General features: G+C 43.5%; 1 protein-coding gene across 1 annotated transcript; it reads right to left on the reverse strand.

The window, feature by feature from the left end:
• Positions 1–1,285: 1,285 nt before the first annotated feature.
• Positions 1,286–10,577, reverse strand: LOC124003624 (SERTA domain-containing protein 2-like). Its single transcript, XM_046312036.1, has 2 exons — positions 9,962–10,577; positions 1,286–3,752 (listed from the first exon to the last, which is right to left on the reverse strand). Exon 2 carries the CDS (start codon positions 3,746–3,748, stop codon positions 2,678–2,680), a length of 1,071 nt encoding a protein of 356 aa, XP_046167992.1. The 5' UTR covers positions 3,749–3,752; positions 9,962–10,577; the 3' UTR covers positions 1,286–2,677.
• Positions 10,578–12,847: the final 2,270 nt, after the last annotated feature.

Genomic DNA, 12,847 nt, shown 5'->3' on the forward strand with positions numbered 1-12,847 from the left:
CTCATTTAAAACCAGGCCTAGAGAAACAATGTTCATATACGGTTTTAATTCCTAGCCATTGGTCTTGGTCACTCGTGCTGAAAGGGAAAGTCTGGGTAACAGTGTGGTCTTACGAAGAGGACACATCACACTGGACTTGGGGCCAGGACTCTAGCCAGCTTGACCAGCAAACAACCATCCAACTTGTTTTAGACTGTGTACCAAAAAACCAATGCTTGGTGTGTCTAGGGGTCCAAGGACTGTCCATAACCTGTGTACAGAAGAGCAAGCATGGACAGGTATAAGCATGTATGTAGGTAGGTACCCTGAGGCAGGCAGCTTTGCTTCTAAATGCTGACCACCTTGGTCAGTCAGCTGAGGTGATGGCAAGTATATTAAAGAAATCAAAAAGGTCCATCAAAAGGGACTTGGATCCCAAATCAGTCCAATCCGGTTTGATGTGCAGGAGCAGACTAAACGACCAGGTCTCACCTCTTCCAAAGGGTTTTGAAAAGGACAGGAGTCGTCAAGGGCCTTCTCAATTCCTGTGTTCTTTCTCGCCTCATTTTGAAAAAGGTCAAAAAGGTAAGAGGTGGGGGGGGGGAGAGGGAACGTCGACAGCAATATGCTTGTTTGAAATTAGATGGTCCTCGTCATCAGGCAAATTACATTTACAGAGGTGGATCACAAAATGTGTAAAGTGGAAGTTTAATTACAATACATTTTATAGATAAAATAGCATTGTTTTTAAACATGCATGATTTAACTCTGACAATACAACAGCTGATTCTAAGGGGGTGTGGCAGATAACACTTCCATGATGGGATACACTGGTGCTTTCTCGTCAAAAGGAGGCTATCGAGGTGAGGAATGTATTCCGTTTGCCTACTAATGAAATCACACTCGAACCACATTGGTTTTCAGGTCACGGAGGACAGACTTTTGCCCAAACGAGAAAACCCCAAGGAAATTCACCCATGGCACCCGGAAGTCCTGAACCAAAGAGTGCAGACTAGCCCTGCCCTTTATCAACTCCAAACAGGAAATTACCTTTGATAGTATAACCTGACATTGGAGCGCAACCAGACCATGGCATACAGGCCACTAGTAATCATGAGCAATGGTATTCAACTCTTACTTTACGAGGTCTGGAACCTGCTGGTTCTGTTCTACCCAAATTATCTGCACACACCTGGTGTCCCAGATCTAAGTCCGTCCCTAATTAGCAGTGGAACTGGATATGAGGTCCAGAGTTGAGGGTTATAGAGTGAGTATTAGTTCAAAAGGGACACATACACGTGCTGAGAACTGTTGACATTTAATTTCAATTTATTGTATAAAATTAATCTACAAAAGTAAAACTGCATTAAAGTCATATGCACATTTATACATAAAAATAGTCAGATATTTCCAACCAATTAATACATATTGCATAGAACAAGGCACAGATTCAAGGTCAGTGATAAAATACAGCCGTTCTTGAAAACAGGTCAACTTTAAAAAAAATGTAAAAATTGGCGAGATGACTGGAAATTTGCTGACCACATTTGCTTCAATTTTTTAAAATAATAATAATGCAAAGAATAGAAGAGGTAAGCAGCAAAAATGGATTTGCCACTGACTGACAAGAGAAATGCGTTGTTTTAAAAGGCTTTGGATTACTATAGTCACCACTGACAAAGTAGTTGACTGTTTCCCGACTGATCGATTGCCACAAATACCGGAGACGTAGCCCAATCCACACACACACACACACACTGACTTACAGCATTCACTTCCCTGAAAAACAAAAGGGTCAAATATATTACACAGCATTTCTAGCATAATTTCACTGCATGTTCTGTACAACCCAAATGTTAGTGTCATGTTTGAATAAATATCTGTACACCAGAAATTGATGATAATAAATAACTTCATAACCACTTAGTACAAATTATTTTGTCTGCAATTGTGTTTGAACTGTGAACTTAAAGACCATACAAGGTTACCCTTGTATTTCACTTGATATCCTTTTGAGTCAGATCAGTTGAGAGTAAATTCAAAACATGCCATACAGGAAAAGGAGACGTAGTCCATCTACAAATAGAGAGTTGAAGGCTCACAGATGATAAATTCAACTAACAAATTATGAATAATACATTAAAATAGAGAAAAAAACTTGAATGAGGCCTATGAAAAGTTCTATAACATTGATAAGCTGTCCATATACAAAATATTGTTAAAGTACCCTCAATTTGGACACATCAGTGTATACCTATGGTGCTGTATGCAAAAGCTGTATATAAATTCACTCTGTATTTGGAGAAGAGAGAAAATGTATGGCTGTGTTGATAAACAAAAAAGCTATATAAAATCAACAGAGTAGTACAGACAAAGGCACTCAAATAAATGCATTCCATACAGTATATTCAACATGGTTTCCATTTTGGAAAGGCGAGCACAACGCATGCACAGTGTAGTTAAAACGTCTCTGGTGAAGTCTTACATTTCTTACAATTTCCGGACAACAAAAAAATGAAAGGTTTAACATTTCGCCGCCTACGGCACTTTTTATCCGGTTTGTCGTGTTCATTAGGGCACACTGTAGCAAAACGCTTCAAAAGAAAATGTAAATGAGCATTTCTTATTGGATAAGCAACTTGCTGTTTCACTCAGTTTTCCTCTGCTTTGTGCCTATTGAACACGACCCCGATGTCAGTCAAGACCCCACCAGGACTTCCATAATGTGGTCGAGCTCAGCCAGGTCCATTTTAAAGGGCTGGTTTTGAGCCAGAGGGGGAGAGCCCACCCCTCCCCCGCTGTAACTGGACAGAGTCTTGACCAGGTCGTCTGCAGTGACCACGGGGGTCGTTTTGGACACCCCCAAGTTTGGCGGTATTGAAGAGGCACCGCAGGGGGGGTTAAAGTCATACATGGAGGTGTCGATGTCCGTGAATAGAATGTCATCCAGAGCAAAGTCAGTGAGGAAGCCACCGGAGGAGGGCGACAAGTCTGCTGGGGCGCTGGGCAGGTCTGCCAACACGGTTTTTGCAGCCTGACCATCGTCCAGCAAGAGCGACTCCTTGTCCTTTGGGCTGTATGTCCTCCCTTCCTCTTTCATGTCCATCCCTGCTGGTAGAGAGGGTGGGGGCTGGGGTGAAGGTGGAGGAGACAAAGGTAGGGAGGAGGTAGTAGAGTTTGTCACTGCGATGGGGCACAGCTCCTCGATCTCCTCCAAAGCTGAGGAGAAGCTGTCCTTGGCGGGTGGTGGGGGAGGCGATGACGGTCTCGGCGAGAGAGGGTGGTGACCCAGGGGGTGGGGTGAGGACGGCGGCAAGGCGAAGAACAGTGGTGGGTCGTCCTCCAAGAGCGAGGCCGGGGTCAAACCAGAATCCAGCGACGACAGCGGCGAGAGGGGTGGGGAGAGGACGCCGCTGAACGTGGATGACGGAGCCTCGTGGTAGCCCTCGTCCTCGGTGATGTTCGGCGCCGGAGGCGGGACGGCGAAGAATAGTGCGCGCAGCCCCGCGCCGCCTTCCTCTTTGAACTCGTGGTGGATGCGGCGGATGACGTTGTTGATGAGCACGCGGCGCTGCAGGGCAGGCTCGGTGGCGGGCGTCCGCGCCGGCCCATATAGCTTCATCAGGGAGATGTTTAGCACCGTCTGGCGCTGCAGTGTGTAGTTAATCCTGGAGTGGCTGCCCGCGGCCCCGGCCGCTGACGTGAGGGGCGCCTTGCCCTCCTCCAGGCCGTCCTCATCCAGTTTGCGCTTCACACCGTTACCCAACATATATCTGTGGGAGAGAACAGAAACAAGGTGTCAGGAGCAAAACAATGCATATGGTTCCTTTTTCTTCACATGTGAACGAGTGAATAGTAGTCAGTGAGGCACAGCTATGTGAAAGAATGACTGCTAGAGACGTAACAAAACAAAGTGACAGATGTTGGTTAATTTTAAAACACTTATATCACGTACAAGTGTAACTGACATCTGTGAGAGGAAAAACCCCCAGTTCATAGTTTCATCAGCAACACAACAAGCGGAAAACATCCACTTCTCACTCAAACAAGACGAGTTTCCTGGAAGCAGAGGAGTTTCCTCGCAAACAGTGACAAGAAATGAGACGAGCAAGCAATGAACACAACACACACGCTCAGCGTCAGTGTATGGGGGGGCGCCAGGAGGGGGTTTTGGTGTCAGCTGACCAGACGGCATCAGCTGACTAGGCGGGTGGCAGCAAGTTCTGACAAAAAGTGCCTGCGTCCCAAATGGTACCCCGTTCCCTACATAGAACTCTTGTCAAAAGTAGTGCACTATGGGCCAGTGTCAATAGTACTACACTAAATAGGGAATAGGGTGCCATTTGGGACACAGACAAGCTCCCAACTGAACCACCTGACTCCATCAGAACACGGCGCTAACAGACGTGCCAGCACAGGAAACTACCGACTTCCTGCCCGGACATAGCACAGAAAACAGGCAAAAATGGACCTGCTGTTTTATTGATTTACGCTCAAAAATGGTCACATTGGGCTTATTTATTTATATATATATCTCACACACACACAGAACTAAAATATAAATGCAACATGTAAAGTCTTGGTCCCATGAGCTGAAATAAAAGGCAGTTAGATTTGGCTATGTCATTTTTGGTGAAAATTGGGGGGGAAAGGGTTTCGATCCTTGTCAATGTTGACTTTTTTGGGGGGGCTTTGGCAGTTAATTGAAAAAACATTCTCACAGTATTTTTGATTGTCTTCTCAACTCACCATCACATACTTTTAATGTAGGACTAGGACAGTTAATTGATCATTTGTCTGACATGATGAATCTTCTCACCACCACTAATGAGATGGGTGTGCGTAGGAGCTTCTCAAAGTCAGGGGGCGTGGTCGCACCTCATCTCCGCTGTCACAGCCAACCTGGACTGACATTTGGTTTTAATGCAGACGAGAGCACTGATGGTGCTTTCAAGACAACTGGGAACTGAGAAATATGGAGGCAAAATCATGACATCAGTGATATTCAGGTCAGACAGCCGGAGATCTAGAAAGAAGCCGGAGTCCCTGAGTTGGAATTCCGAGATGGATGACTGTTCAAATACACCCCCCCCCCATGTTCTTGGTTTGTTCTCCCCCGTCCCACACTTTTAAAAGATTCGCTCTCTAATAATAATAGTTCTCTGAATCCACTGCTCACGCATCTGTAGAATGTTTTTGTATTTCCCCTGCATGCTTGCGTTCAGTTTCCCAAATATGTCTGTTACATAGGCAAGGAGACACTATATTCATTACACAGAGAGTCAACCAAGTCGGTTTTCTTTTACATCCATTGTGAATGACGACAGTTCCTCTCTCGATGCAGAAAATCTTTCCAACTCTCCCCCCCTCAATAACCACCGAGCCTCAATGTTAAATAGAACATCGTCATGCTCTGATCCGATATCTCCACATAGTTTTGCGAACAGACAGGCGCGCAGTGGATGTGGTTTGATGTAGTTTACAATCAATGTTACCTGCTGCAGTATATCCGAGTTCTGTGCTCAGTTCTTTCGTCGCCAGTTGCTCTCGGTGTATCATACAATGTGTCCACATTGCAGAGGGAGACTCATTCATAACTAGAGTGCAGAGGCCTGCCCGCCATAGATGGAGGCTCCATCTGTGCAAAAACCCACCATTCGATCCCATTGGACATTTTTTTGTCAATACAGCCACGCAGCACACTGAACATCCCCTGTGACGTTTCATGCCCAGGAATCATGAGACAGAACAATATGTCCTCGTGAAGAGCATCCCTCGACATGTATTGCGAACAAAAGTCAATGCATGGGCATCTCAGCCCTCACACTGTTTTCACCATATCAATTGCGCCTGGTAATATCAAAGTCTGCAGTAGTGTGTGGTTTCAGTGTTGCGGGCAGAGCCATTCATCGTGGAAATGATTCAAATGCAATGGCTAAGCTCGCCGCTCTCTGGTTGAATTTCATCTTTTAGATTTGAAATCATTTTAATTTAGATTTTTAAGGTAAACTACATTACAATGGTTGAGAAACAAAATATAATATTTTTTTCAGGATTTGGGAAATTCTCCCACGGCCCAATTTTCATATCAGGGACCCCTAGCTTGGGAACCGCTGCACTAGAATGCTTCCTAAACTGTCACCTAAGATGGAGCACACCTCTCCTGCAGTGCATTGTCTCACTGGCACGTGTAACTCTACCCCGCTACATAAACTACTGCACACAGCCGGCGAGAGACTCGCCCCTTTCAGTCCGTTGTGTAACGTGTGCTACCATGATAAAAGCCAGAGGAAAAGAGATTCACTATCACATTTCCAAACTGTGTTCTTGTAGAGAACATTGCTGTGTGAGTGAGAGAGTTTGTGTGTGAGAAAGAGAGGGTGTGCGTGTCAGCTTTGCTTAGAGCCACACACATCAACTTGAACTCTGAGCACACCACCCCCCCCCCCCTCCCTCGAGGGCCCACACAGTGCATGCGTGTGGCTGGGGATAGCTCCACTCTCGCCTGTTACCATGACGAATACAGTCAGCTGGGAATCCAGAGAGAGAGAGGGGGGGGGGGGGGCAGAGACGACATAGGGAGGGACGAGCGGGGGAGGAAAGAAAGAACCTAAATGTTTTTCCACTCAGGCTGCCCATCACTATCACAGCTGATGATGCTGCTTGGATATGGAAGTAGAGGTGAGAGAGCAACTTGTGTGTGTTCAGTGCACATGGAGTGCACTACTCTGATGTAGATAGGCTACATTTTTTTAGTAGTTCCCTCGGTGCAAATACTATGCCTCCACATACCTCCCCCACTCAGTGAAATTATTCATCAGACCCGTATTCCACCCCTGCTCTGTTCACTTATTCTTTTCACACGTGGGGCCCTTCGACGCTGCCATCTGCTGACACTGTCTGAAGACGGGTGAGAGAGAGAGAGACAGAGAATAGAGAAGACTGACAGGGGATTTTGGCAGACGGGGGGAAAACAGGGTGACAAAGAGAGAGAGGAGAGGAAAGGAAGGTGAAAGGGAGAGTTGAAAGAAAAAAAGAGCAGAAATATAGAAATCGGAACACACCTTCCGTTGACAAAAACAACTGAAAAGTGTCCAATTACAACAGCATTCCAGCCACACAGAATGCTTTCTTTCACTCCATACTCGCAGCAGGTTTACAGCGATGGCACTCAGATTACACTCAGATTGCCTCGTACCAATGTCCACCCCTTGAACACATGACCACTTCAAAACTCACGTCCCGACATGAACTTCTTGGTTCTCCAAGAGCTTTGTGTTCCGATACACCAGGGTCCTATTCATTAGTGCACACTGTGTTTCAACTGAAAAGTTCAGGCAGTCCCTCCCTGTTTGCTTCCTAGTGAATACAACCCATAATCCCTCCACATGTTATTGATAATTATTCTGTAATGTTATTTCAGTGTGTACTTCCATGAAGTGCTAGGAATATGTAAGAGCTCTGTCTGGGACAAGGTCAAAATGTCATTGGATTGCTTTTTTTTTTTAGGGTGGTAGCAGGCAGCTGCATGCCTCACATACTCAGCAGGCATCGTCATCCTGAGGAGGGTCTCGGTGGTACACCGATTTCTAATACAAACTCTGCAGTGCACACTTAGGCTGGAAGAGCAAACCTTTCTCAATGGCACACAGTGCAGCCTGCACCTGAGATTTCAACCCTCATTCATCAACAAGCCTAATCATTCTATTTTCCACACTATTTCTCTCAGGTTCTGTCGGACTTCCAAGTCCTTCAAGATTGCAGTAAAAGTTAAACACATTCATATTTGGCATGCAAGCATTTTCGGCCTCGATGTTGCCCAAAAGGTTCCTGGAAAATAATAATTTTATGTTAGGTTGAAAGACAAGGTTCACTGTTGGGTTCTGGTCATGCGAGAAACCACACTCAGAAGCCGGGCTGGCCTGGCATTAGGGTTGTTTGCCCAGGTTTCTCCAGCAGGCAAGTGGATGCTTGTAGCACTGATTTACTGGGCTTGTTTGGAAGAGACTCCAACTGCGTCTGAAACGGCACCCTATTTAGTGCACTACTTTTAGACTAGGGCCTTGGTCAAAATAAATCAGACTATTTAGGGAATAGGGTGCCATTTTGGACGGAACTAGGCTTGTTTGGAAGAAACGCAGAGTTACAGAGTTATTTTGATTGATCACCAAGAGAGGGGGATTTCAAAGCCAATTTGCCAAAATATGTAGGTGAACTTCAGCCCTCCTGCTCACATAGAAGAAAAAGAGGAACAAATGGTGTTTACTGGAAACCAGAGCAGACAGAGTCAAGGAAGCAAAGGTGGACTTTAGTCACGGAGATGGAATGCTTCGAGTCTGGTACGAGTGTGGACTGTGTTCCTACTGCAAATCTGTGCAGATTCCTTGTGGTTGATCGTAGCATGTTAGTAGCCCATTGGTGGATTTCTTACTATTCTTTTTCCTATTTTATTAATACCTCACCTCAATTCTTTGGTGTTTTGATGGGCAATTCATGAACATGTTTTTAAAATCTTTAACATCATTATAAAAACAAATTAAGGAAATGTTGAACTGCGACACAATCATTTCCAATGCATGCAACGGAACACTACACAAAAGAGAAAACATCCATATTTCCCTGTGCAAATATGAATGTCACTCAGCCCTGCAGTTGAAATGCAAATAACACTTGGCACTGTTAGGTTCCTACAAGGCAGCAGTCAGAACTAGCCCTTTTTGCCACCCACATCCCTGAACCAGTATTAAACCTATTTGGAAATCGGAACAGCAATAGTTAAAAGCTTTACAACAGTAAAACAAAGCCATAGGGCTGTATCAGATTCATTCAGAGGCCCCGTTCTCCCAGTCAAGTCTATATGGCATACCCATGAACTTTTAGCCTAAAAACAGTTTGAATAGGCATGTAGGGCTTCTATTTTCTAAACTACCAGTTTAGCTTCCAGGAACTATGGCTCATCATATTCCTGTAAAAGTTGACAATGAATCACTCAAAAAACAATAGAATGCGATGACCAAGTCAATATCTGATGAGTTACAACAAAGCTAAGGGCAAGTCTCAAATGTAAAAATATGCAACATTACATAATTATCATGTACTTACAAAGTAGCAATTGTACTGGGACCCACATGGACAGTAACGTTCAGTGAACAAAGTTATATTGGTGTCAAGTTCCTCCTCCCACTCCCTCAGCGTCCTACATGCCACCAAAAAGTTGTTTTGTAGCCAAGGCCCTATTATGATCACTGTTGGCATGACATGGCTCTAGTATTTGAAACGAAACTAAGTCACGCCTGGGTGTCACTTGCTTTTTCAAATGTCAGAAAAACATTATTCAATGGGCAGACCGTCTACAGCAACAAAAAAAAAAGAAGCAGACATTCCCAATACTGGACATTAAGACTACGAAAAATTGTATGGATGCCTATAAACAACTATTTTATTTATTGATATATCTTATAAACTGAATGGTTTGGGTTTTCTGTAATGTCAAAACGCATGTTTGATCAATTGACGGTATGATCTGTCACTGACGTATCACTGTAGCTGTCACAACAGCTGTCCTTGACCTCCAAAGGCAAACGCCACAGATAGCCTATGGCTGTGATGGGGGCGCCATAGCCTTCTCACCGTCACCTGCCACATAGGACTCAGTCGGCTCTTCACTGAACTGGAGACTTAATAACAATATTACGTTTTCGTTTCGAACATTAGGGTCTCCTTCCACATGCGACAATGTAACAGTTGCAACATTATAACAGACAAGTAGCTAAATGTAACAAAACAGCAAAAAGACGGCGGTGCTTTCTCTCGACTCAAGACACAGCAACAATAAAATGCGACAAAATGTTTTTTTTGAATGGCAAACGGGTAAATAACGGCTAATAATTAATGTATACGTAAATTAACGCATAATTATTCCATGTTGAAGCGTGTTTAAATAATCCTAACATTGGTGAAAGCAGCGCAATCGTAAACTTACCACATGTAGTTCCAGCAAGGGTTTCAAATCCTGCATCGGGGTCAAATTGACGCCAAGAACAGAGGCTCTACAACGAGGAACACCAGACATCGAACTCTTCGCCGTCTATACTTTCATTTCCCCGCCGCGGTTTTCCAAAAAAGCCGTGGAGCTCTACACAATGGCGAGCTGTCGAGGAGACCGATGAGTCTAGTCACAGACAACTACCGTTCACTGAACAGCAGGAGGAACGCCAGCCCTTTTTTTTTTATCTGCCGAGACCCACAACTACACTGGCTAGGAATGACGTAAATGAAGTTACGCTCTGAACTGACTATGTTGACTGGTACGGTGGCACACGCCTCGCCCCCATGTAACTTGGGGAGCCACTAGTGGGCGCTATGGATCGCCACTATCGTCTGGGCTTAATGTGCCCACGGTAATACACTAGTATCACCCTGCGAATGGTTTGTATTTCTCCATTCAGGCTGCAAAAGCTTCGATTTCCTCTTTAACTCGGTTTCATGTCGAGGCTACAAAAAAAGGGGAAAGTATGCGTACTTCCTTTATGAAACACCATTTCCCACCACCATGCTTAAGTGCCTAAATGCTAGTCTCGGATGTAAAGAGTATCACGTTCAGCCAGTCAGGTTGAAGTAGACTGTTTTTTCCACCCCTTACCTAACATAGCAGCGTAAAGGAAACAGGAATAGTTTCAAAATAAAAGTTGTGCTTACTGAACATAGTTTTAAATGAGGTATTGGATTTGTTGGCATGAACTCGTTTACAGAACATTAATCCGTTTTAATAAGATGAAACATTTATGCAGTGAAATTGTAAAGTTACAATTCGAGTAGATTGTATTTTTTAAACCCAGATGCAATTAACGTAATTATATTTTTGTTTACAGGTTTATTAAATTATATGTTCATAAATGTGTGAAATCTGAAAAGTGTAATTAATAGTCAAATAATAATAATACAAATTAGATCCGAATGCTCTTACTAATCTCCCCATTTCTCTCTCTCTCTATGCCTGAGGACACCCTGGCCTGATGATTCAGGCTTTGCCTGTCTCAAATCCACCAGGTGGTGTTGCCTGTTTTGTGCTGCTGACTACCGGGCGTGCCCTGGAATGATCCCTGACTACTTTGCCACTTACCACCACACCCACATACCTAACTAGCAAGTTTAATTGCATATTGCATCTGAGGTGAAAAATACATGTATTATATTCTAAATGTCGTTTTAACTTTATAATTACACTTTTTAAACTTTTAATCTTTTGTACTAAAACTGTGAACAATGTTCTGTAAACGAGTTCATGCCAAGAAATCCAATATGTCATTTAAAAATGTATGTTCAGTGGGCTCAACTTTTATTTTGAAACTATCAGACCAGGGCTGCAGTCCAAACACATTTTTACCACCTCAGCCCTCGTGCTAGCCACTTTCCCTTGGGAGAATCCACGTTGAAACTGGATGCAGGTCCAATTCACTAACTTCTCACTCAGCCATTAGCTGGAGGGAGCAAGTGAAGAACTTTGATCACTTGTGGGGTTGATATGAACCACAATTCCACACAAACTGTAGTCACGTGTCATACTCCTGTGGCCGCAAAGTGTCAAACTTAATAAACATGACTGCATTTTCGGCATGTCAGACAAAATTATAAAGGTAGCATGCTAAAAACATATATATATATATATATATATATATATATATATATATATATATATATATATATATATATATATAGATGACACTGATTGTAGCGTTGGCAAATTAGCTTATTCTTATAATGAGTACCCAATAAAGCGTGGGTAGCTTCATAAATATATTTTTGGGAATTCTGAAATGTATTGGATTTAATGACCAAACTAGCTAGCTATGGGTAACTGTAGCAAGTTAGCTAGGTACATTATTAGATTTAGGTTGGTCGTTTTTAAACTCAATTTCAAGAATCCAACCAAGGACGTTGCCTCTCTGATCATCACTCTCTCTCGCTTGGGCAAGGTACACTCGGATGTGACGATATAAAACGTCATTCAAGGGCTGAGGGTTTAGAGCCAAGGGCTGAGGGTTTAGAGCCAAGGGCTGTTGTCGACTTTGAATTTCGACTGCAGCCTGGGGGGGGGTTGTTTATTTTAATGCTGCTACGTTAGGTGTGAGAAAACAGACTAATGCAGCCTGATTAGCTGAATGCGATACGCAACATCCGGTGCTAGCATTTAGCCACTCTTGCATGATTGTGGAAAATTCTGTTTCATAAAGAAAGTACGCATATTTTCCTTTTTTTTAACGCCTTCTAGGCATTAAATCGAGTTACGGAGGAAATCAAATCTTTTGCAGCCAGAATGGAGAGTGTTTTTAGTACAAATCGGTATGAATCGGTCGCCGGCGGGACACAAGTGTATGACCGGTTTGGTTTGGCACATTAAGCCCAGACGATCGTGGAGATCCACAGCACCAACTAGTGTCTGCCCAGGCTACCCCCAATGCACAGACCAGATATACATAATAGCCTGAAATAAAACAAAAATCTATAACATTGGATTTTGTTGCACTAGTGTAAATATCCTAGGCTAGCCTATAGATCAAAACCCATTGTGTGTGTATCAGACAAAAGAGGCAGCTTTCAGGCAGAATAATAATCATAACATGTAATTGAGAGAAAAAGTCATAGCCTATTCTTGGGAGCATTCTCGTGTCAACAAGTCTTGCTGTGAGTGAGCAACCACAACTATGTAAGGCATCCAAGCTATTCAACATTAGACATCTTGGTATTAGCCAGTGCAATATTGTAATGCATTCTTTGTATGTTAGCTAAGGAAATTAAATGTATCGACAATGATCACTCCTACAACGTAAATCTAATGTACACAATAAAGTGTATTACTATTACGTCA

This window comes from Oncorhynchus gorbuscha, linkage group LG18 (genome assembly GCF_021184085.1).
Source record: "Oncorhynchus gorbuscha isolate QuinsamMale2020 ecotype Even-year linkage group LG18, OgorEven_v1.0, whole genome shotgun sequence".
Lineage (NCBI taxonomy): Eukaryota > Metazoa > Chordata > Actinopteri > Salmoniformes > Salmonidae > Oncorhynchus > Oncorhynchus gorbuscha.